Here is a 23,448-nt window from a genome sequence, read left to right as displayed (position 1 = left end):
ACGCTCAGGCGGCGGGCAGGTAACCCTCGCTGGCTCGCAGCTCCCCTGTGAGGCCTTCCATATGCAAAGGGCCCTGATGGAGTGCACTGGGTGCCTCCTCCTCCGGCGCGCGGGCCTGATTAACGCCGGCCAGGACTCCAAGGTGAACATGTCAGCAGTTTCGTGATGCATTAGGCAGGAATAAACACAGACACTTTGGTTCGTCCGGACCAAAATTAAGGAGGAATATTTCAGTCCTGTATTGCTTTCCGCGTGGAGAAAATGCTTTCTGCCGGCTAGGAGGGCAGGTTTCTCCACGCTCATCATACAGGGAGCCATCCAATACATTCCACCCAAGATCCCAGGGCATTCATCTTGTTCTCAGGCTTGTTTAATAAAAGGAGCTTCCTTCACCTCCATGCAGGTAAATGACACGGCAATGAAAACCAGACAGTATTCAACGGACCAGAGAGACACCTGTGTCTTCGGCAGTGGCACAGGTTAGGCCCGACTTCCACGCACCCGCCTTCAGCTGGCATCTCCTGCCCAGCTTTCCTGACAATGGATGCCATGTGAACAGGAAGCACCAATGGTCCACAGACTATGGTCTGGTTTTTTTTCCAAAAACAAAAACCTTTACGTTTAATCGTATCTAAGTACAAATTGCCAGTTATAAAGCAGCCACGAGGTAAGTACGGCACGGGGAATGAAGTCAGCGATACTGCAGGGACTATGGATGGTGTCAGATAAAAACTGGGTTTTAGAAACCTCGCTTCATGCCATTGTTGATCAATTCTTATAGGTGTTCCCATACAGGATATCTGCTAGGAACGTAGAGAGAAGCACGTACTGAACTATTACACCTGCCCCTTTCCAAAAGAGAATTGAGTCTGAGAAATAAAAAGAACATATATTTTTTTCCTAAACTTATGTGGTAGTCATTTCACAATATATTTAAGCCAAAGCATTATGCTGTACCCCTTAAACTGACACAGTGTTGAATGCCAATTATATCTCAATAAGACTGGAAAGGCTAAAAATAAAAAGTAAGGCATGAGCAAAGATTTTTATAAACGTAAATGCTGTCAGACAAAATCAGCTGAGTTGCAGGAAGCAGTGTGTAATGAAGAGAGTCAAGGCACTTCAGTTCTGAGGCTTCACTGCTAAGTCACATGACCTCTAAGCCCTTAGAAATCTAAAAATGGATTTTCAAGAAATGAATGAGTTCCAAAACAAAACTACAGCTGGACATGGACTATCTGAATAATGTATCTGAAAAAAACTTAAAAAATTATAACAAAAAGGGGAGGGAGAGAACCTGCTACTTATAAAGATTAACACTACAGTTTCTATAATCAGAGAATCCTATTTAGCTCTGAGCTTCCTGGTAAGCAGAGCAGACAGCGCCATCCTGCTCGCACGCCCCTCACTAAAGAAAGGGAATTATACTTTCTCAAAGAGAAGCCTTTCCTTCTCAGCCAGGGCAGCGCTGCTCCTGCAGTTTAGACAGGTGGCATTTACAATATATTTGGGAAAACTGTTCTAGGGACTTAAAAAAAAGAAGAAAAAGAAAACTTAAAAAAAAAAAAAAAAACTGGTCTGGTCCAATTTTTTCACTTTTATAAACAAAAAAGACAAAGGGCCAACACATTTAATAACTCATCTACACAGTTACATGGTTATCAAGCAGCTTCATGATCGTACTAATCCCAGCTTTTATTAATTTCTTTTTAATACCAAGAATAGTCCTGTGTTAGCCTTAAAGACAAAAATAAAATAAAATACAAAATGAAGCAACCAACTAATAAAGGAGACCTAACAGCTCCACTTGGTATTCATATACCCCCCTGCGTGAAGCTTCAGGCATGTAGGGCCTGATCCGACAGGACTGCCCGGCCTTCGAAGCTACCCAACGACACAGGGGACGAGGCACAGATGTTAGCTCTGCAGCAGACTGACCTACTCAGCTGCAAAGTCAGCCAACCTGCAGAAACCACATTTCCCCAGCACTCAGGGCCAAACAGCGATCTGCAAAGAAGGGGAAGGCACTGGACGAGTTCTCACTGCAGCAGAGATCTTTACTTCTCAATCAGCTAAATTTTAGGAAAAACACTCTGGAAGCGAGCTATAAATATAACGTAAAGAAATCTGTCCGGCACACGAGGAGGCACGCTGTGTTTGCCCATGTGTGCAAACTGTAAGCTACTGCCTCGCTGAAATTCCACCAGGCTCCCAGTCCATCCCTTCATCTCACAGCCGAATGTAGCTGTCAGCACACTTGTTGACCACAAAACTGAGCAGACGCAATTAACACAAAACTTGCAGGGAAAAATGCCCATGGAGATGAAATGTATAATTTTCGATTCCGCGATGAAATTAGAGACCTACTATTTGCCAAAAAGTCAAATTCACGATCCAATTTCAAAATTTCAATCTAGGAAGAATTATAAAAATCTTTTAATTTGCTGTTTCTTTTAAAGAGATAATCTGTTTTAAGCCTTTTCCTCAATAGTTCGGAATGCATGTTCCCAAAGGAAGCTGCTGGGGCTTTCAGAGTTAATGACAGTAAGACTGGTCACTAATGTAAACAGCATCTTCCTTCTGAAAGTAGTTTTCCTTCTCCATATAAAAGCAGATGACACATCTTATTAAATGATTTCAAATTACAAAAGAAATCAATGTCAACAATTATTAGAAATAATCAATAAACCAAAAAGTTAATGCATACCTGTAAAATCTAAATATTATAGTGACGTCAGGAGTTATTTCATGGCTGCATAATACTTTCCCATAAAGTTCACTATTTAACATTTCTCTCTTAAAAGTAATCCCCTTATATGCATATACACCGCTTTATATAATGGCATTTCGGTAAAGAGCAAAATCATATTCAAATGGTAAACATATCAACAAACAAAAACTTTCAAATGGTAATTTTTCAAATGCCAATTTTCAAATAATAAATACTGTGGCCACACCAACAAATAAGAAAAAACTGAGAAACAAGATCAACCCTAGGGGTTGGCTTGCGGGGGAAAACACAACAATACAAACTGAGCTGAGCGCTCCTACCAAAATCCCTCTGCCCGGTGCCACTAACCCAAGCTAGAATCTCTTGAAAAAATTAATCACTTGCTACTGTACATAATCTATATATATAAAAGCCTAAGCGACCGTTACAACCGACCAACCAGTCAACCAGTCACTATGGACGTGTACTAACCACCAGGGGGCAGAGATTCAGTGCAGGAGCTACCCCCTGGCGGTCAGTGTGCTCCCACAGCCAACCTCCCATGGCCGGCCAACCTCTCGCAACCCCTCCCCAGCCAGCCCTGATCGGCCCGATTGGGACTGGGCGAGATAGCCCAAATCAGCCCTGATTGCTGGCCAGACTGAAGGATCCCACCTATGCACAAATTCAAGCACTGGGCCTCTAGTCTATATATATAAAAACCTAAGCGACCATTCAACCGTTTGACCAATAGCTATGATGCACACTGACCACCAGGGGGCAGATACTCAACTGGTAGGTTAGGTTGGTGGCCATGGGCTAGCTTGCTGCTGGGGCCCCATTGGCCCCGAGTGTGGTTCACCTGCACCCCGGACCAAGAGAGGAGGAAGGAGGGAGCCTGATTCTTTTTGGAATCAGCCATAGTTTAGATTGCTGCAATATTAAACTATTTCTTCTAATTAATTTCCTTTCAATATGCACAAATCCGTGTACTGGACCACTAGTAAATAAATAAATATCCATTTTTTACAACCCTCTATATATTTTTCTTTATCATAAAGAGCTTAGCTTGCCCTTAGATGATGGAAATAAATATTTAATTACCAACAATCTGTTATTTTCTTTCCTGAGCTTCTCACTGAGTTATTCTACTAAATTCGCGATCACAATCTCGGGAAGTCAAAGGACAGTAAAACACAGAATTCACCTTGGGGGTTGTTCTTGCTTTCAGAGCTCCGTTCTCCAAAGCCCCAAGTTCCAGTCTGCCATCATCCTTGCTTCCTATAGACTTTAGGCCTTGCAAAAGAATGTCTTGTAAATTCTGATATAGGGGTTTCTCATCATAGTCCAGCAATTTCACTGTTTCCAGGTATTTAGCAATTTCAGCTGAAAAAATAACACAATTATTCTGTAATTTTAAATCACAAATACAATATATTTATCCCTTACTTTGAAGAAAATAACTTGTGTTACAGTAAAATTAGAAATGGATATTCTGCTAAATGATCTTTTTTCAATTACTTCTTCATTGAAAATTGTGCTTCTGAACTCAGAAAACGTCAGAATAAAAAATATTTTTGAGATATGATGTAAAAAACATTTTTGAAATTGTGAGACAATAGGAAAAAAGATATACTTAAAATGTAAACATTCATAAAAATAACTGCCATAGTTTTAAAGCTATGAGAAACACACAGGGACCTAGAATATAGATTATGAAATAAAATGTGCTTAAGTACAGCTGAAACTGGTTTGGCTCAGTGGATAAAGCGTCAGCCTGTGGACTGAAAGATCCTGGGTTCGATTCCAGTCAAGGGCATGTACCTTGGTTGCGGGCACATCCCCAGTAGGAGGTGTGCAGGAGGCAGCTTATGGATGTTTCTCTCACATCGATGTTTCTAACTCTCTCTCTCTCTCCCTTCCTCTCTGTAAAAAAAAATCAATAAAATATATATATTTTTTAAATGTGCTTTAAGTACAATAAATATCATAGCCAACTTTTAAAATTTAGGTTCTTCGTGTAAATGAGAAATAAAACAAACCAAATAAAGGCTGAAGAAAGAAGCAGGCCTGGTTTTCCCTGAGAGAGAAAAACCACCATCTTAGTGACAGAAGGTTAGCTGTGCAGACGCAGAACTAGAGCCATAAAAAGAAACCGCACTAGATCACCTCTCAGCACCGAGAACACCGCTAGGCCACTGCCTCACGCCTGCGCAGCCCCAGCCTCGCCCTTCCCTGACCTCAGACTGGTGCACACACCGCTTCACACAGTAGCTCTTGGATGTGTAATTGTCACCTCAAATCCCAATAAATCTAAACCAAAACCCCTGACCTGCCCCTACACCTGCCCCCTGTCCCTCTCCCAGTCTGGGTGCCTGAGACCTCCATCCTCCAGCTCCTCAAGCCAGCACTCTCCTTCCCATACCCACACCCACACCCACACCCAAACCCACACCCGCACCCACACCCACCCAATCCAGGGCTCCTGCCAGCGCTGCATGCACACGCATACGCATCCACTCACTCAAATACTAGTACATATTAAACATCCATTACGGATCAGGTAAGATTCTAGATACTTGACATACATGAGTTAAAAAGAGATAAAACAAAACCCTCTTTTCAATTTCTTAATCTGATGGAGGGGATCTATAAGCCTGAAGCATCATCACTGAGTGTGGTCACTCTGAACACTCCCCCCGGAGAGGAAAATGGCAGGCCGTCCTCCTTCATCGCTGTGCCCAGCACAATAGTCATGTGCGCTTTCCGCCAACACAGTAAGGCAAGAAACGAAAGGCAGCTATAGAACAGTTTAGTCACAAACATGATAGTGTATGTAATAGCCTAGAGAATCTATTTTAAAAAAAACTAGAATAGGTAAACATAACAAGGTCACAGAAGCAAGGTAAGTATATAAAAATCTATTTCTGTATACTAACAACAAGCAATTGGAAAATATTTTAAAATACATATCCCATAACATTGCATCAACAGCAGGAGACACAATGAAAGATGGGCAGGATCTGTTGCAGAGGAAAGTATAAAACACAGATAAGAGAAACAGACGAAATCCAGTGGAGGGTTTACCATGTTGGTAGACTGGCAGCCTCATGCTGTAACAATGCTATTCCCCCAGTCAGTCCACAGTCAATGCAACTGCACTCAAGGTCCCAGCAGGTTGGGGGTAGAGGGTATGCGCGAAAGTGACAAGGTGACATAGATATGCTAAAGACCGAGAATAGCAACATAGCTAGGGCAAGTTTAAAGAACAGTGCTGGACGACCTAAACTTCCAGGCACGAGGCTTACGAGAAAGCTACCATAACTGAGGCAGTTTGGCCCAAGAAGAGGCTCTTCCCACTTCCAGAGCGCACTCCCAGCTCCTCCCTGCAATGCCAATGGCACCTGGTCAGGGAGGCCGCCCCTGCCCGCCTATTTCACACCCAGCCTCCTCCCTCCTCACTCCTCACTCCCCAGCTCTACTCTGCGCTTTCTTCTTGTCCGTTGTCCCGACCACGTAAGATGCTGCAATGCACTCGTTTCTTCACTGTCTCCCCCAAACAGAGCGAGAGCTGGTGAGGACAGGGTGTGTGCGTTTTGTGCACTGAGCAGCTCTGGTGCCGAGAAGGGCCCCGGCACACAACAAAGCCTCAATAAAGAAACAGCCGCGCGAAGGATGAAATGTGGCTCCCCTCCTGAAAGCAGCCGCTGGGCGGAGCTCCATATCCCCACAGCCACTTCCTCTGTGATGGGAGCAGGCCCGTTTCAATGATTTCACCCCGACTCTCACATTAAGGAACAGCCGATGGACTTCATGACTTCCTCTCAGAAAACATATATAAGAAGATTTTTCCTACCTGGCTTGTTTTTCTCAGGAAAACATTTGTCCATCAAACCTGCGATGTTTTCTCTGTATCTGTTAAAAATTAAAGAATGAGTCACTGTTTGAAGCTTGATGCCATAAGAAGTTATTAATATTTAATAATAGTAAATAGCACACTAAGCAGCACTGTGCTACATCCTAAATATCCTTCAGACATTCTTCTAAAATAAACTGAACAAAAGACCAAGAAACCGCCCTGGCCGGTTTGGCTCAGTGGATAGAGTATTGGCCTGTGGACTGAAGGCTCCCAGGTTTGATTCTGGCCAAGGGCACATGCCCAGGCTGTAGGCTCGATCCCCAGGAGGAGGCGTGCAGGAGACAGCTGATCAATGATTCTCTCTCACCGGTGATGCTTCTCTCTCTCGCTCCCTCTCACTTCTTCTCTGAAGTCAATAAAAACAAAACTAAAAACAAAAAACCTTACTAGTTAACAAGTACTTTCTTGTTTCTATTTTAGTATCAGTTAAAGCTACAGTTCCAGTAGAGGAATTCTGGAAAACATCTGCCTTATCATGAGCTTCCCAAAATAATCCGTGAGTCTCCTGTACCTGATTTTGGAATCCCTGACATAGTTAGGATCTTTCAAATTATCCTCCCACGGCAGGTGGCCGCTGAGCCACTGGACCATGCAGTAACCGAGGATTTCCAGGTCGCCACGTCTTGACGGGGCTGTGAACACAAAAGCAGCAGATGAAGCGCACTGAAATCATTTTTAAGGTGCAACTTCAATTCTATATAAGCCATACGGTAAAGCAGTCAACTCCACAGTCTGGTTTCTCATAAAATTCTGCCTGCACTTAAAGAAAGTATTGAACATTAGATAGTACAAAGAAATAATTTACTCCCTGGCTAATAATTTATTTTAAAATACCCAAACTCGCAAACTCCAGAGTTTCGAACTGAGACTAGTAACCTAGGAAATAAAATATAAAATAATGCCACATTTAATACGTAAGATATTAAAAATGCTATGAGCTATTAAGAGGCCCAGAGAACTGGGGGGTTTAGCTCCCCACAGAAGTGGGCACAGAAAAAAGAAATGATAGCTGAAGAAAGAGACCAACTTATTAACAGGTGACGAAATACTAGTTTACCTGTTATAAAGTTGTAGCTGCATGAAAAACTTAAGACTTTTAGGGGGAAAAACAACCAACATTCTGGCTAAGTTGCGAGCAGGTGGAAAGAACACTCGCTGCAGGTGATGGAGCCGCTTCGCTGCTGAGCCGGTGCTCCGGCTCAGAGCGTGCAGAGGCTGCTCAGGCGTCTGCCTCCCTCCCTCCCTCCCTCCCGTCCCACTTCGCCTCGTCAACCTCCTCTCCTTACGCAGAACCGGGAGCCGTATAGGAATCCAGGGGAAAAGCTAGCTGTGTATTCCCTGTTCAGCTGCTGCTGACATACCCACACCATTGTGCGCGTCGATGCTGGTGAATTCAATAGTGCCATCGTGACATCTTTTGGGATCTTCCTTGTATTCTTTATGGCTCCCTTCTGGGCAGTACCGATAAGCAAGGCCATAATCTACCAGGTACACCTATAAATGTGTGAGCACAGATTTAAGCCAGGAGACCGCACATCCCACTACAAAACCACACCACAGCGCCCTGTATGCAAACAACAGCAAAGGCTTACTTCTGAAAGACTCCTTATTCAACGGACAGTGTCAGATGGCTATGTAACTACAGTACAGACAGTATCACCTGACTTTCATTCCTTTCTGGATAAATATGTTATACTCCTCATTAATCTTCAACTGAGCAAGGATTATAAACCCCATATTTCTCCTTACAGTCTGAAAAAACAAAAAACCCGAGCACAAAGCAAACCATCAGTACATGTCAGATACAACGGCCACACTCTAGTATAATCCTGCTAACTTGGTTGATACATGATCCATTAGTTGTCTTCATTCCTCTGCTTCTTCACTTGTAAAATAATCAAATATCAATTCACTTCATAAAAGTATTTCAGATTATGATTTAAAAAAACTTTTAGATGAGATTCTTATCTACATTTAAATATTATATATTAAAGACAAGTCTTCAAAATTAAAGCTACATTTTAATGTTACATACACACACATCTGTGTACATGCACATGTGGGTCTGATTAGCATACAAATCTAATAACCTTGGCTTTCTCTCTGCCGGAGCCTCTATTACATTCCTCGTTCTGGGAACTGTCTCACAAATGCATGCAGCTGGTCACAAGAGGGAAGTGAAGTAAAAATATGGGGATGGATCTACTAGCACATACATCTAATACTAGAAAAATAATCCCCTCCAAAACATATGCCCCAAGAATTAGAGGGTTGCAAACACACTTCCCGAGAAACAAAAGGCAGCATGTTTTACTGAACTGCAAAGTGAAACAGGCTGTACTACTATTTATTATATTACATAAGTCCAGTCTACTTCAATTAACAGAATCCTTATCGTTTGGGGTCTTAGCTTTGTTTGTTTGTTTGTTTGTTTGTTTTTAATCTAAAACAAGATGGCTGGCAATTCTGTGACTGCCTTTAAGATTTCTGCACGATCATGCTTCAGTATAGCAGCTTTCTTCTGTCTGTGCATACAGAGCTCTGTGGCCACCAAAAAGGAGATGGGGAGGGAAAGTAAATACATGAGTGATAGAAAAGGAAAGAGGAGCCTAAGTTATAAGGAAAAAATAAGCAAGAAGTCAAAGACAGGTTTGAGGAAAAGAAAAATGAAGCACGGACTGCTGCCATGAACACATTTAAAATGTTTAAATAATCTCTTCTCAAACAAGATCAAGTTGGTAGAGAGAACATACAGAATGGAATAAGTACAGTAGCCCAACAGAAAATGTCAACTAAACCTTACTTCCCAAAATCACAGAAACAGCTATAAGAAAACTGTATAGGTCCCTGGACTGCAACTAAACTAACTCAAATAAAGGTAAAATAACATTAGCTTTTCTTCTTTCCTTAAAAAGTAAAAATTACAAAAGAAATGTAATAAACTAAAAAAAAAATGCAAATTTAAATTTCAAACACTAAGGGCATACAAATTTAGACAGCTACGATATTTCTGTAAACCAACTGATTTGAATAATCAACATGTTAAAGACCAAATTTCTCAACAGAACACTTACATTTGACAGATTTCTTGAACAAAGGAAATAAAAACATGACAAAGCAGACAGGCAAATGTAATTCATTGGTGCACTATATAATTTTAAGCTCCCACCCCCAAACAGCTATTTGAAATTCATTTTGTATCACAAGCACTTCTTCTGAATATTATTTAAGGCAAAATAGGCAACTTGATAAAGTGCCAACAAATAGCATCAACAATGTAAAATGTTAACTAGAGAAGAGTGTCAAGAAAAAATATTATTATTACCATATCTACTTCAAAAAGTCAAACTTCTGCATAGGTTTGAATGTTCAGAGCAGCCATATTAATTCTAAGTAGCAGAAGTTCAAGTTATCAAACTACCTGGTCGGGATCCTTGCAGCTCAGAAGAAGATTTGAGGCCTTGATGTCTCCGTGCACATACTCATGCTCGTGGATATATTCCAGAATATCCAGCTGAAAGCACACACAGAGGAAGTTAGTGCAGTACCACATACCCACCAGCAGAGGACCAGCTTCAACAGGACAGCTTCACCGGGGAAAACAAGGAACATGTAGCTCACATACAATTCTTAAGCTTAGCTGCAAGACGGTTTTCCGAGAAAACCTTTTGGCGTTTGCTTCGTATATCTTCTGAAGGTCGCTCCCAAAGCGGTCCATGATCATAAACCTGTAACTGGACACAAACAAGAATCGTCAGTGGACAAACAGCCCTGGAAAACGGGCTTTGCAGTGAGGACTCCTGTCAGAGTGGCTTTTCAAGGCCATTTAGGAAGCAAGAAGAAAGAAAAGGAAAGCAAGATAAACATTTGAAACCGTTTCTTCTGACTGTGATTCTCAGGAGCCCCCTCTTGGTCTCGCCCAGTAAGATCACGCCCACAGAGAACCCAACAGATCCGCTCACAGTAAGGACAACACCGTCTGAGGGAGAAATCACTGTTTTTTTTCTAACAGTTAACATTAATGTATGTTTCTGGATATTAGCTTCCTTTCTGTGACAGCTTTTCTCAATTTTTAATGGCAATATTAGTACCATTCTGTTTAAATCAAGACTATCAAGAGATGCTGTATCAATAGCTAAATTCAGCCCAGCTGGTGTGGCTCAATGGTTTGGTGGTGACCCAGGCACCAAGAGGTCGCTCACTCAATTCCCAGTCAGGGCACATGCCCATGTTGTGGGCTCAATCCCCAGTAGGGGACGCACAGAAGGCAGCCAATGATGTTTCTCTCTCTCTCCTCCCTTCTTCTCTCTGAAATCAATAAAAACATATTTTTTTAGTTTTTTTAAATAGATAAATTAAATATGATTGTTTAAATCGTGCAAAAGAACTATATATTAAATACTCAACAGACAAGACTTGGGAGAGAAAAGTATTCTGAAAATAAGTGAAGATTTTTGGGTTTTGTCCTGACCAGTGTTGCTCAGTGGTTTAAAGTGTCAGCCTTCAGAAAGAGGGGGTACAGGTTTAATTACCAGTCAAGGGCATGTACCCGGGTTGCAGGTTCAATCCCCTGCCCCAGTCAGCACGCATGCAGGAGGCAACCAACAGATGTGTTTCTCTCACATCAATGTTTCTCTCTCAGTTTCTCCCTGTCCCTTCTACTCTTTCTAAAAATCAATGGAAAATATCTCAGGTGAGTATTAACAACAACGAAAGAAGAAGAAGGAAACAAGTCAAATAATAAATTTAGAATTCTACCCAGTTTTGTACTAGAATAGAATTAGAGATCATCTTTGGTGAACATCTTTAATGAGTAACTAATGTCTATGGAGGTGAAGTTATTTGACCAAGGTCATACAATAGCCAGTGAAAATGTAAGAGTTTCCAATGCTTGAACTTTGAGATGATAAAGAGGGAAGAGGGAATCTGACTGCCTAATTCCCTTTGTACAACATGACCAAGGACACATGCACATGTTACAAACAAGTGATATGTATACAATTATTATAAAACTAGAGGCCCAGTGCACAAAATTTAAGCACGGGGGGAGGGGGGAGGGGGGAGGGAGAGGAGGGGGAGTCCCTCAGCCCAGCCGCGCCCTCTGGCAGTCCGGGAGCCCTCAGGCCTAAGCCGGCAGTCAGACATCCTTAGCACTACCGCAGAGGCAGGAGAAGCTCCCGCCACCGCCACTGCACACGCCAGCCATGAGCCCAGCTTCTGGCTGAGTGGTGCTCCCCCTGTGGGAGCGCGCTGACCACCAGGGGGCAGCTCCTGCATTGACCGTCTTCCCCCGGTGGTCAGTGCGCATCATAGCGATTGGTCATTCTATAGTTCAGTCAATTTGCATATTAGGCTTTTATTATATAGGAAAATATATGGGTAACAATAACACAGCCTCTACTGACAGTCTGAAAGAGGGCTAAGCCATAATTGCTTAATTCCTGGAAGCTTGGATAAACAATGCAAATAATGGGAAAATATAAATCAGTATAATTTAATAATGATCACAGATAACCTTTTTATATAATCCTGATACTGTTTTAAGCACTATATACATATTAATTCAAATCAGTTTCAAGGAAAAATAAAGATTTCTCACACACACAAAAAGGATTTCTGTATCTGTACTTTTATAAGAACCAAAATGATTGTTTTTTAAGAGATTCAACCTAAAAACGAATACCGTAGAGGTGACTAATGCTCCACTTTAGGAGACACTTGCCGCCACTTCACGTGACAGAAGAGGCTGGGAGCGAGAGCACTACTAGTGAACGGTGCTCTAAGGAGTAAACCGTGTGGTTCCAGAGTGCCTGTGCGCCACACACCTCCGATCCACGCCGGGAGTTCTCTCCTGCAGCTCCTGTCAGCTACCTTGGTGCCAACTGGCGACCCCCCCCAACCCCCAAGGCCTGATCACTTCACAGGAGCCACACACACAGCCCTGTTTCACTGGCTCTCTGCGAATCACACAGTAAGTGGTAAGACTGTATAAGGCAAAATGTGCTGTGATAGTGTGGGCACCTTTAAGAAAAAGCACCATTCCCAACCCAAAAGAAAAAAGGGAGGAAGGAATAGAGGGAGAGAGGAAAAGAGAGAAGAAGGGGAAAAGGGAGGGAAGGAGGGAAATGGTATGATGATTGCAACTAATATTTTTTTAAATATATTTTTATTGACTTCAGAGAGAGATAAAAACATCACTGATGGGAGAGAATCATTTATCGGCTGATTCCTGCATGCCCCCTACTGAGTATTGAGCCCACAACCCAGCCCTTGACTGGAATGGAACCTGGGACCCTTCAGTCTGAAGGCCGACACTCTATCCACTGAGCCAAACGAGCTAGGGCTCAACTAACATACTCTGTGCCAGAACAACCCCCTTACAAATTACATTTCAATTTCATCTTCACAGTAACTCCATAAAGTACTATTATCCCATTTTAACTTAGTCAATCCTTGATCTATACTATTTCTCTCGAAAATTCCATAAAAATATCTGCTTGTTCCAGCAAAACCATACGTAACAAAATATAATCTATCCTAAGAGGGGCATGGTTCCAGAATCAGACCCTCCATGGAGACCTGTGGCTCCCACCTAACACCGACCTCCACTCCACCTTTTCCCCCACCCAAGCCCAGGGCTGGCTCGGCATCCCCTCCCCTCCCCCACAGCCAGTGCTCCCCACACCCACCAGTGACCGCCCTGCATGCTGGAAACTGGTTTCAGAAGGACCAGGTGAAACTCTGGCCAAGAACACAGGACAGGAAGTCTGCCACCAGCCTCCCAAGGGTTTTCCTGGCCAGGAGACTGAAGCTCACAGAAGCAATACCCATTTCTGCTGTGGGTACTGTCTGTGTACGGAGCCTGGGAATGGGCTGCCAACTGAGACCCTATGACAGGGAGCAGGGCCAGCATGAGAAGGACAAAAGGGCAAGAAAAGGGAACCTAAGCCCTTGATAATTATGTAAGAGAGCTGAGTCAATGTCTCCTTTATTTGGAGATAAAGACATTCAAACCCCTTCCACACTAAATCTGTTCTTCAGATCTCAGCTTCCAGCCTTCTTCCATCAAGTGCCTCTCAAATATTTAACAATATTGTTTATGCATCAAACTGCGAACATTTTCTCCGGCTCTGCTATCCAGCAACATTCTCCACGTTCTCCGAACCCCCGAGACCCGTAAGAGTCGGAATCACAGAATTAGCACTGAACTGCCTCACTGTTTCATGCATGTTTCATTCCGTTGTTCTCACCAGCCAGACTGAAACCTCATAAAAAGCAAGCCTCTCTGCGGGCAGCTTACACGGCGAACATGAAATACCAAATTAAAAGGGATCCATTTTACATAAAGGACAGGAAGTTTCTGTTGGCTTGTTTATTTTTAAAGAAAAAAAGATGCCAGGCACATTTGGCTCTGTTCCTGCTCGTCATCTGGATTCCAGGCAGCTGCTCCCACACCGGGCACGGCCCGGCCGAACGGTGCCCGCCCAGGGCACGGCAATGTGCAGGGGAGGAGGGGGCAGCGCAGCCCCGGGCTGGCCTCTGTCACGCACACTCCCTCCGTGCAGCCCGGAGGAGGCCGAGCAGGTACTGAGTGCTCAGAGTGTAATTCTTGGCTAAATCAACTACACAGCGAATGCTCAAAACATAGAAGAGGAAAGCAAAACACGTGTGATTTTACCTTCTTCCATTTTTATCATGTAGGCCAGACCCCCAATACTTAGGGACACCCAGGTACTTCAGTTTGTGGATCTGAATCCATTTCCGAACTAAAAATCAAAACAGATGCTTGTGATTTCAATTCCGTTAGACATAAATAACCTTTTAAATCATTATGAGAAAAAATGTGCTTATATGCATAATAAAATTTCACTTTTATTTATTCATAAAGGAAACAGTCTTTTATGACCCACACATAAAAAGTAATTTGAAACATTTTTATTAACCCACAGTATCTTGTTACCCTGCCCTAAACATTGTCTTTACAATGAAAAATTTGCAGAAGACATTCTTAAAAAAAAACATCAAACCTCAGAGCTGTGGTTGCAATTCGCATCCTTAATTATATAAATGTTTACTCGCTTCCACAGAAAGACTTCTTTTTTTATCCCAACCTACAAATTTAATGCGTCATCCTCAGAGCCCACACCCAGAAAAGGAAGCTCTGGGAGAGAGGGGAGGCCTCCCTGAGATTGCCAGGCCTATTCCAGGCCACCGGGGGCTGCCTGGGTCTGAGGAGGAGCGGAGGGTTGGGCTGAGAGGGGAGGGGAGAAGAGAAAGGAGGGAGGCAGAGGAAGGAAGAGAGGGAAGGGTCTAGAGTAGCTAGAAGAGGCCCTGCCCCTTACCTCAACCCTCTGCTCTGTTCATCCGTTATGACATCCCAACCCCACCCCTGGTCACGTTCTCCAGAATTAAAAATAAATAAATATAAAAATATATAAATATATGTATCCAGAAAGATTCAGAGATCCTTGAGCCATACTCATGGATTAGGGTTTTTTCTCAATGTTTAACATTTTCTAAATTATTAACATACCTCATTACTAACTTTAGTCTATATATCAATACAGGTAAAATCTTATAATAAACTCATTAAGAGATCAGAATTCTTTCACACAAACCTCGTGTAAATAGAACATACTTATAAAGTAACAAAGAACCTTAATATGAGGTGCAATGTCCTAATCTTAGCGTAAGCAAGCGAACCGAGTGGCGGTCACGGGGCGTGCGCACGCGGGCGCCGGTTCTTACTTTGCTCCGGTTTGGCCGCTCGCTGGTAGAACTTCAATTCGGTGAAAAGGGGTCCGTTGTCGCTGGGCTCCTTGGAACACAGGCATCAGTTAGCACCAGCAGTGTCACAATGACTGTCATTGCAGCAAATTTCCAAAGCAGACTTTCGATCTTTCTTATCAGACAATGTAGTTTTGAAACATTAAGTTTATAACTATATTTAAGACTAATTCAAACTCTTTAGGAATGTTTCAAATATTCTCAGAATAGTCTATATTTTATTTCTCTCCAGTTTCAATTCTTTAAGTTAGGGGTGTCGAACTCAATCAGAGAAGGAGCCAAAATCTAAAATCCAGCCTAAATCGCGGGCCGAATGGTTTACTGAACAGTCATAAACTGTCATTGTGATGGAAACGCAGCGGAGTGCAGTGATGACAGCGCGGTGCGGGCCACATTGCAAGGCCTGATGGGACGGATTTGGCCCGCGGGCCTTGTGTTTGACACATGTGCTTTAAGTGATAAATTATACAAAATTAGACATATGGCTCAGTCTTTGCAAAAGTTTAAGAAAAATCTTTCAATTTATTTTGACTTTATTTAGCTTTCTTTTAAGGAAAGATGAGCAACCAACCATGTTAACTGTTTCACCAAGAGGCTACAACGTATTTCTGAGATTCAATAAAATGTCAACAGCCCACTTAAGCCAATTAGTGGCACCAACCCCATTCCTTTTGTGTTTCTCCTGACAAGTACACGTAGTTTATCGGGACAGACAGAAGCCGGCCTTCCCGTGAAGAATATCCTGGCCATTGAACGGCAGCCTCTCCTTTCGGACGCTGATTCCACGTAGCAAATTAAAGGCCCTACAATTTACTTCCCACGTGACAATGCAAAGCCAGGAGGAGCGCCGGCCGGTGGCTCAGCTGGCTGGAGCGTCCTCCCATGCACCAGGAGGTTTACAGTTCAAATGCTGGTCAGGTGCAGTTTGATTCCTGGTGATGGTACATACAGGAGGCAACTGGTCAATGTTTCTCTCTCACATTGGTGACTCTCACTCTCTCTCTGTCTCTCTCTCTCTCGCTCTCGCTCTCGCTCGCTCTCTCCCTCCCTCCCTCCCTCCTTCCCTCAGTCCCTCCCTCCCTCTCCTATTTCTCTCTTCTCTCTCTCACCCCCCACCTCTCCCTCCCCCCCTCCTCTCTCTCTCCTGTCCTCCCCTCCCCTCCCCTCCTCTCTAAAATCAATAAAAACATATCCTCAAAGATATTTAAAAAATAAAATAAAAATTGGCCTTGGCTGGTTTGCCTCAGTGGTTAGTGTTGGCCCTCAGACTGAAGGATCTCTGGTTTGATTCTCGGTCAAGGGCACGTACCTTGGTTGCGGGTTCCACAGCCCCAGTAGAGGCATGTGCTGGAGGTAACCAGCTGATGTTTCTCTCTCTTTCTCTCCCACTCCTCCCTCCCTTCCACTTTCTCTAGAAGTCAATGGAAGAAAAAAATATCCTCAGGTGAGGATTTAAAAAAATAATAAATAAAACCACTCTAGACGCACGGTTCTAGAATCTCAGATTTCTCTCATTCAGAACAACAGGAATCCAAGTTCAAGTACTTACAGAAAAACTACTAAGCCAGTCTGCAGTCAGGCAGGACTAGCTAAGACTGAGACTCAGCAGCAAATGCCTGGCCTGGGTGCTCCCGCTCAGCTACCTCCCCAGCCAGCCTGGGAGAACAGCATCACCGCTGAGAAGCTGCATCTAACTCCTGCCGGGGGGACGCCAAGTCACTGACGTCCGGTCTCAGTGCCTCAGGCGTCACCGGAACCCGGCGCTCATTTCCTAGCAGCAAAGGAGGCTGGACAGACACGTGCCTGTCAGAGCTCATGGCTGAGCACGGGCCTTCAGCAGGGGGAAGACTCAGGGTAGGAAACGAAGAAATGGAAATCCAAGGGGAAGAATTTTGGTAAAGTTCCTCTCCAAAGGCGAACTTTTACAATAGCTCATTAATATAATCCAGGTTTGAAAGGGGTTTTCCTAAGACAAATCGCAGCTTATTATTCATCAGTATAAAACTCTAATTTACTCAATTTCAACCCGTGTCATAACTTTAATTTCAGGCTTTCCTTCAGGCAACAATTTATTAAACTTATAATAACAAGAATCAGCCTATAAGATCAGGCTATTATAATAAAAGCCTCACTGTGGCGAAGGCTCTCTGAGCTCAGTTCACTTTTCTAATCCAGCAAGATTCCAAACAAAACAAAGGAGCTACTTCCTGGCACTGCACTCTCGCCAGAGCTTGCTGTTGCTGTTGAAGAAACTACCTTAACTCCCAACTAAAATTTTATTAACATATTTCAAATCTAAAATACTTTGCCAACTCTGTAATAGCCAAGATTTAGGGAAAAAATCAGGGCTGACATTTTAACTAGAATATCACTAAACGTTTCTTTAAGACTTTTAAGTGTCAAAATGAAGATGACAACAGAAAAAAAATTAAAATGTGATATATTTCAATGGCACTATCTAAAAGCAACTGGCTGCCATTTAAAAATGAAGCTACATGAAATTTCTCCTTTCTACCAAAAAATCCTGATATATGAATTGGAAATTCACGTCATTCCTCATAACATCAGTGAGAACTTAAACATCAGTCTGCCAAATTCTTCCCATGGACTTCAAAACGCAGGCTTCTACCAGTGCATCCTGGGAAGTGACCGGGACATAAAGCACTGTTAGGCCCCAAGGCCCGAGAGCCTGACCTCACCACCAGTCCTCTCCCGCTTAGGGAAGTGTAACTGACAGAACTAATTATTAGATCTGTTAGCAAGAAATCACAAGAGAGAATTTTTCCCCGTGGTTATCCAACTTATTACCAATTTTACCATTTACTTTCCGGAATTAAAACGAGAGTACCTCCCTTATCTTCAGTGGAAATACAAGTTTGCCACCTCTGACCCAGCACCATGATCCTCGGCGGCTCCCACAGGCCAGTGGTCAGCAAACCTCGGCTCGCAAGCCACATGAGGCTCTTTGGCCCCTTGAGTGTTCTAACGCCACTTCTTCCAAATAGACTCACCCAGATCAAAAACCGACTTCTGTGCATGGGCCACGAAGTTTCAATCACACTGTGTGCGCACCCGCACGTGGTATTTTGTGGAAGAGCCACACTCAAGGGGCCAAAGAGCCGCATGCGGCTCACGAGACATGGTTTGCCGACCACTACCACAGGTCAACAGGATTAAGGCTCTGAACCAGACACGCTCATTCGGTGGAAGAAAAAATCGGTTTAGCATTTACCTAAACATCTATCTTGAGCATGTATTTCTTAACTTCACCAAAGTTAACCGTAAACAGTGAGAGGGCTATCTGTTTAGAGCTCTCCATGGGGCAGGTATGCAGTTGGCAGCATCACTCTCAGGACGAGTGTGCCCGGGGAGGGGGAAGCCCCGCTGGATGAGCGGTCCCGCCCGCCTCAGGGTTCCGTGGGTGAGCGCTGTCCTGTGCACCAAAAGGTGGCCGCTTCGATCCCCGGGCAGGGCTCATACAGAAGGCAAACAACTGATGTCTGTCTCTCTCTCCCCCCACTTCCTTCCTTCCCTCTTTCCTCTCTCTTTCCTTCCCTACCTCCAAGCATGCCCTTGGGTGAGGGTTAAGAAAAAGGATCCCCAAACAAAGACAAGCATGAGCACGCACACATGGTTCCACTGGCCACAATTAGGTGCTCTGTGCGCCAGACCTACCAGTGTTCCCAACCCGGCCGCACAGGAGCCTCCTCCGGAGCGTTCCCCACCAGGCCCTGCATCCGGAGACTCGGGTGGCACTGAACAAGTGGGGCTGAGAGCCACGGGCTGGTATGCTTTTACCCTAATGTCACATTAAACAGCACCTTCCCTATGAACCAGCAGTTCCACATGTAGGTAAAAACCTATTTCCAGCCGAAACCGGTTTGGCTCAGTGGTAGAGCGTCAGCCTGCGGACTGAGGGGTCCCAGGTACTGCTATCTCCTCTATGTAACAAAAACATGCCCCAAAATGTCTGAAAGAACTCTGAGAGAAGGAAGTTACAAATGTTGGTAAGAAAAAATAAAAGCATAATATATTGATAACAAATAAAGAGCAGTTAAAATGTTTTTTAATGCACCAGTATATAAATTGGCCTGGCTACTCAAGTGTGCTTGTCAGACAGAAGGTTTACTCTCTCTATATATTATAAAACCCTAATATGCAAATAGACGAACAACCAGGGGGCACACACAGGACAAGGTGGTCATCAGCTGCAGTGGGATGGTGGAGCAGGTGCCGCAACTGCCCCAAATAGGGAGGCCCAGGCCGGCCTCTGCAGGGCAATTGATTAGGGGACTCCACAGAACTGGGGAATGGGGGAGTTGGGGGGGGGGGGTGTTGGCAGCAGACATTGGCAGCACCAGGCCAAGGCAGGTGCGGGGCAGAGGCTGGGCGGCAAAGCCGGCAGGCAGCCTGGAGAAGGAAGGCCTAGCCTTGCACGAATTTTGTGCATCAGGCCTCTAGTTACAAAATGCTTTCAATGTTCTCATAGCCAAAAGAAAATTCAAAATGATCACAATTAGTTTAATTTACTAAAATAGAAGGGGAAGGAAAGAAAACTGAAAATACACAGAAGTAACTGGCCAAGTACTTCAGAAGCAAATGCAAGATAAAATACAATTAAATTTCATTAAGAGAGTATAGTCTTATAAAACATAAGTATAAAAGAGCATCGTCTCCTGTAAATATAGCTAAAATAAAAAGAATAGCGGAATATTTTCAGTCTCCATCTGCATGCCTCTATGCTTTCACTCATTTCCTCCCAAATACTCCCAAATACTAGTGCCACTCTACTTCAAAACAGGAGACAGACTTTCTGAATTCAAATTATTTAAAACTGTAAAACTACTTTTGTGCCTCATTAAATATTTATTATTATTATTAAAAATGTAATACCTCATGGTTTAATTAATTCTAGTTATCAAAGAGGATGTTTTGCAAAATAAACACAGTCCTACACTAAATCAACAAAAAAGGAAAAACATTTTCTTACCACTTTTACAACATAGGGTGCATCACTGCCCACCGATTTTGAAGAATTCTTGTCAGCTGTTTGAAAAAAGGGACATATGTAACATCAGAACAAGAAGCACATTGTGATACATAGCCTACTGCTCTTCATTAACACTTAGGTCTGCATTATAATTCCTTGATAGAATGAATTTCAGTTCCCAAATACACAGTGTTTCAGCATACCAATATAGTATACATCATCAACTTTAAGATTAATTTTTTTAATGTTTTAACATGTCTGAAATTGGAATATATCTTATAATGGCTGGTATCTTCAATATGATCATCTGTTTAGTATGAAAAACTCTAAGTTAAACTTTTCATTTGAAAGTATGCATGGTCTTAGGTATGCTAACATATGTTAAGAATTCCCAAGGTAATAACTGATGCAATTTCTTACATTTAATAAAGCAAGTGGTTAGTGTGTCGGCCTATGCACCAAAGGGTAGGTCGGACGTTCAATTCCTGATCAAAGGCACATACCTCGGTTGCAGGTTCAATCCCCATCCCAGGTTGAGGCGTGTGTAGGAAGCAACCAATCAATGTATTTCTCTCACATCAATGTTTCTTCCCCCCCCACTTCCCTCCTTCTCTACTGTCTCTCTAAAAGTCAATGGAAAAAATATCCTCGGTGAGGCTTCACAAAACAACAAAAATAAATGAATATACTGTATATATAAACTAAAGGCCCAGTGCACAAAATTCGTGCATGGCAGGAGACGGGGGGGGGGGGGGGGGGGGGGCCTCAGACCAGCCTGCACCCTCTCCAATCCGGGACCCCTCAGGGAATATTCAACTGCCGGTTTAGGTTTGATCCTGGGAATCAGGCCTAAACCGGCAGTCGGACAACCCTCTCATAATCTAATACCACTGGCTCCTAACTGCTCACCTCCCTGCTCGCCTGATTGCCCCTTTACTGGCCCCCTTGCAGGCCTGGTCACCCCTAACTGACACCCCTAACAAGCCACCACCACCCCCCCCCTCCCCCCCGGCCAGCCTGTTCGCCGCCTCACTAGCCTGGTTACCCTTCACTGCCCCCTCTGCTGGCCTGGTCGCCCCTAAATGCACCCCCTACAGGCCCGGTCACCCCACGCAGCTGCTGCTCAGTCGTTTGGTCACCCCTCACTGACCCCCCTGTGGGCCTAATCGCCCCACACAGCCTGTTTGGTCGTCCGTTAGGTTGCAATGGTTGCTTAGACTTTTATAATATATATACAGACTAGAGGCCAAGTGCACAAAATTCATGCACTCGGGGGGAGGGGGGTCCAGACTGTGCTCTCTTGCAATCCAGAAGCCCTCAGAGTGGGCCTAGGCCACATGTGTCAAACACAAGGCCCGCAGGCCAAATCCGTCCCGCCAGGCCTTGCAATGTGGCCCGCACCGCGCTGTCATCACTGCACTCCGCTGCGTTTCCATCACAATGACAGTTTATGACTGTTCAGTAAACCATTCGGCCCGCGATTTAGGCTGGATTTTAGATTTTGGCCCCTTCTCTGATTGAGTTCGACACCCCTAGCCTAGGCTGACAGTCGGACATCCTTACTGCTGCAACGGAAGCAAGAGAGGCTTCCGCCACCGCTGCTGTGCCCTGAGCCCAACTTCTGACTTAGCAGCGCTCCCCCTGTGGGAGCGCAATGATAAGCAGAGGGCAGCTCCTGCACTGAGTGTCTGCCCCCTGGTGGTCAGTGCATGTCACAACAATCGATTGTCCGCCATTGGATTGATTTGCATATTAGCCTTTTATTACATAGGATTATATTTGATGGTGATAAGTGCTATAGAGAAAAATTAAGCAGGAAAGGATGGCAGGCAGTGCTGCAAAATAAGAGAAACCTCACTAACAGGGTGTCACTGGAGCAGTGTTCTGAGCACAGTAAGGGAATGAGCCATGGAATGTCTGGGTGAAACCATTCCAGGCCAACCAGCACCTGGCCCCGATGTGGGAGCCCCTGACGTGTCAGAGGAAGGCAGAGAGGCCAAAGTGGCCGCAGAAGAGTGAGGGGAAAGCAGCAGGAACCACACAGGAGCTTGACTGGTGCCATAAAGCTGTCCCTCTGTGAACGAAAGCCACTGGGGGTTTGGAGAAGAGGACGGGCAAGGTCAGACCCTGCCTGTAGAGAATTCCGCAGGATGCTGTGGAGAAGGGAGAGGAGAGGGCCAGGAGCTCAGTACTCCGGGGGAGGGATGGCGGTGCCCGAACCAGAGCAGCAGCAGACAAGGTGGTGAGAAGTGGTCAGATTGTGGACATATTTTCAAAGAAGAGCCAACAGGATTTAGGTATGGAGGTCAAGGGGAAGAAAGGAGGAAAGGATGACGCCTGGCTTTTGGCCTGAGCAACTGGAAAGAGGAAGCTGCTACTTCCTAAGATGGAGAGAACCGCAGGAGAAGCCGGTGTGGGGGGTGTCTATAAAGTTTGCGATGATTATTAAATATCCAAGTTCAGACGTTAAATAGACAGTGGATATGCAGGGTAGGGTGAAAGTAGGTTTACAATGCTTGCATGGAAAATAATACAATAATTAATAAGTGATAATACAAGAATAAACTGTCTCACATAATCATTGTAAACCTACTTTGCTCCACCCTGTACGAGTCTTAGTTTCAGAAGAGTGATGCAAGTTAAAAATAAATGAGAGTCATCAACCTATTCACTCCAAGCCCATAAGCTGGTGGAGCTCCCCAGGAAGTGAGTGTGGAACGGAAAGAAGAAATCCTAGGACTGAGCCTAAGGCGTTCTCACATCAGCAGGTGAAGAGACAGGAGGGACAGGCAACATGAAACCAAGAAAACTCCCAGCCAGCCGGGAAGCAGCTAGAATACTTCAGCCTAGAGAAGAAACACCAAGTCATAAACTTGCTGATGAGTAGAAAGAATAGCCAAGGAGCGTCACTTAAATACTGAATTAGTAATAAAGCGGTTAGTACACAAAATATTAAAATGAGGCTAGTATATTAATAATACTGTACAATTCAGATGAAGAAAAAGAGGAAAAGAAGCTCAATAATTCATCCTAACAATATGT

General features: G+C 44.0%; 1 protein-coding gene across 3 annotated transcripts in view; it reads right to left on the bottom strand.

Moving 5' to 3' along the window:
• Positions 1-23,448, bottom strand: part of VRK1 (VRK serine/threonine kinase 1) — a 55,268-nt gene that overhangs the window by 6,809 nt on the left and 25,011 nt on the right. For 2 of the 3 annotated variants that reach the window (XM_036420281.2, XM_045575105.1), the window contains 9 exons: positions 20,407-20,462; positions 15,378-15,447; positions 14,308-14,395; positions 10,255-10,363; positions 10,051-10,143; positions 7,991-8,123; positions 7,141-7,261; positions 6,567-6,625; positions 3,918-4,096 (listed from right to left, as the gene is read on the bottom strand). In XM_036420281.2, the coding sequence (XP_036276174.1) occupies positions 3,918-4,096; positions 6,567-6,625; positions 7,141-7,261; positions 7,991-8,123; positions 10,051-10,143; positions 10,255-10,363; positions 14,308-14,395; positions 15,378-15,447; positions 20,407-20,462 (908 nt within the window). The remainder of the gene's footprint in view (positions 1-3,917; positions 4,097-6,566; positions 6,626-7,140; positions 7,262-7,990; positions 8,124-10,050; positions 10,144-10,254; positions 10,364-14,307; positions 14,396-15,377; positions 15,448-20,406; positions 20,463-23,448) is intronic. The other variant, XM_045575106.1, reaches the window with a different exon arrangement.

This window comes from Pipistrellus kuhlii, unplaced genomic scaffold (assembly GCF_014108245.1).
Source record: "Pipistrellus kuhlii isolate mPipKuh1 unplaced genomic scaffold, mPipKuh1.p scaffold_m20_p_65, whole genome shotgun sequence".
Taxonomy (NCBI): Eukaryota; Metazoa; Chordata; class Mammalia; order Chiroptera; family Vespertilionidae; genus Pipistrellus; species Pipistrellus kuhlii.
This window is presented reverse-complemented; position numbering and strand designations above follow the sequence as displayed.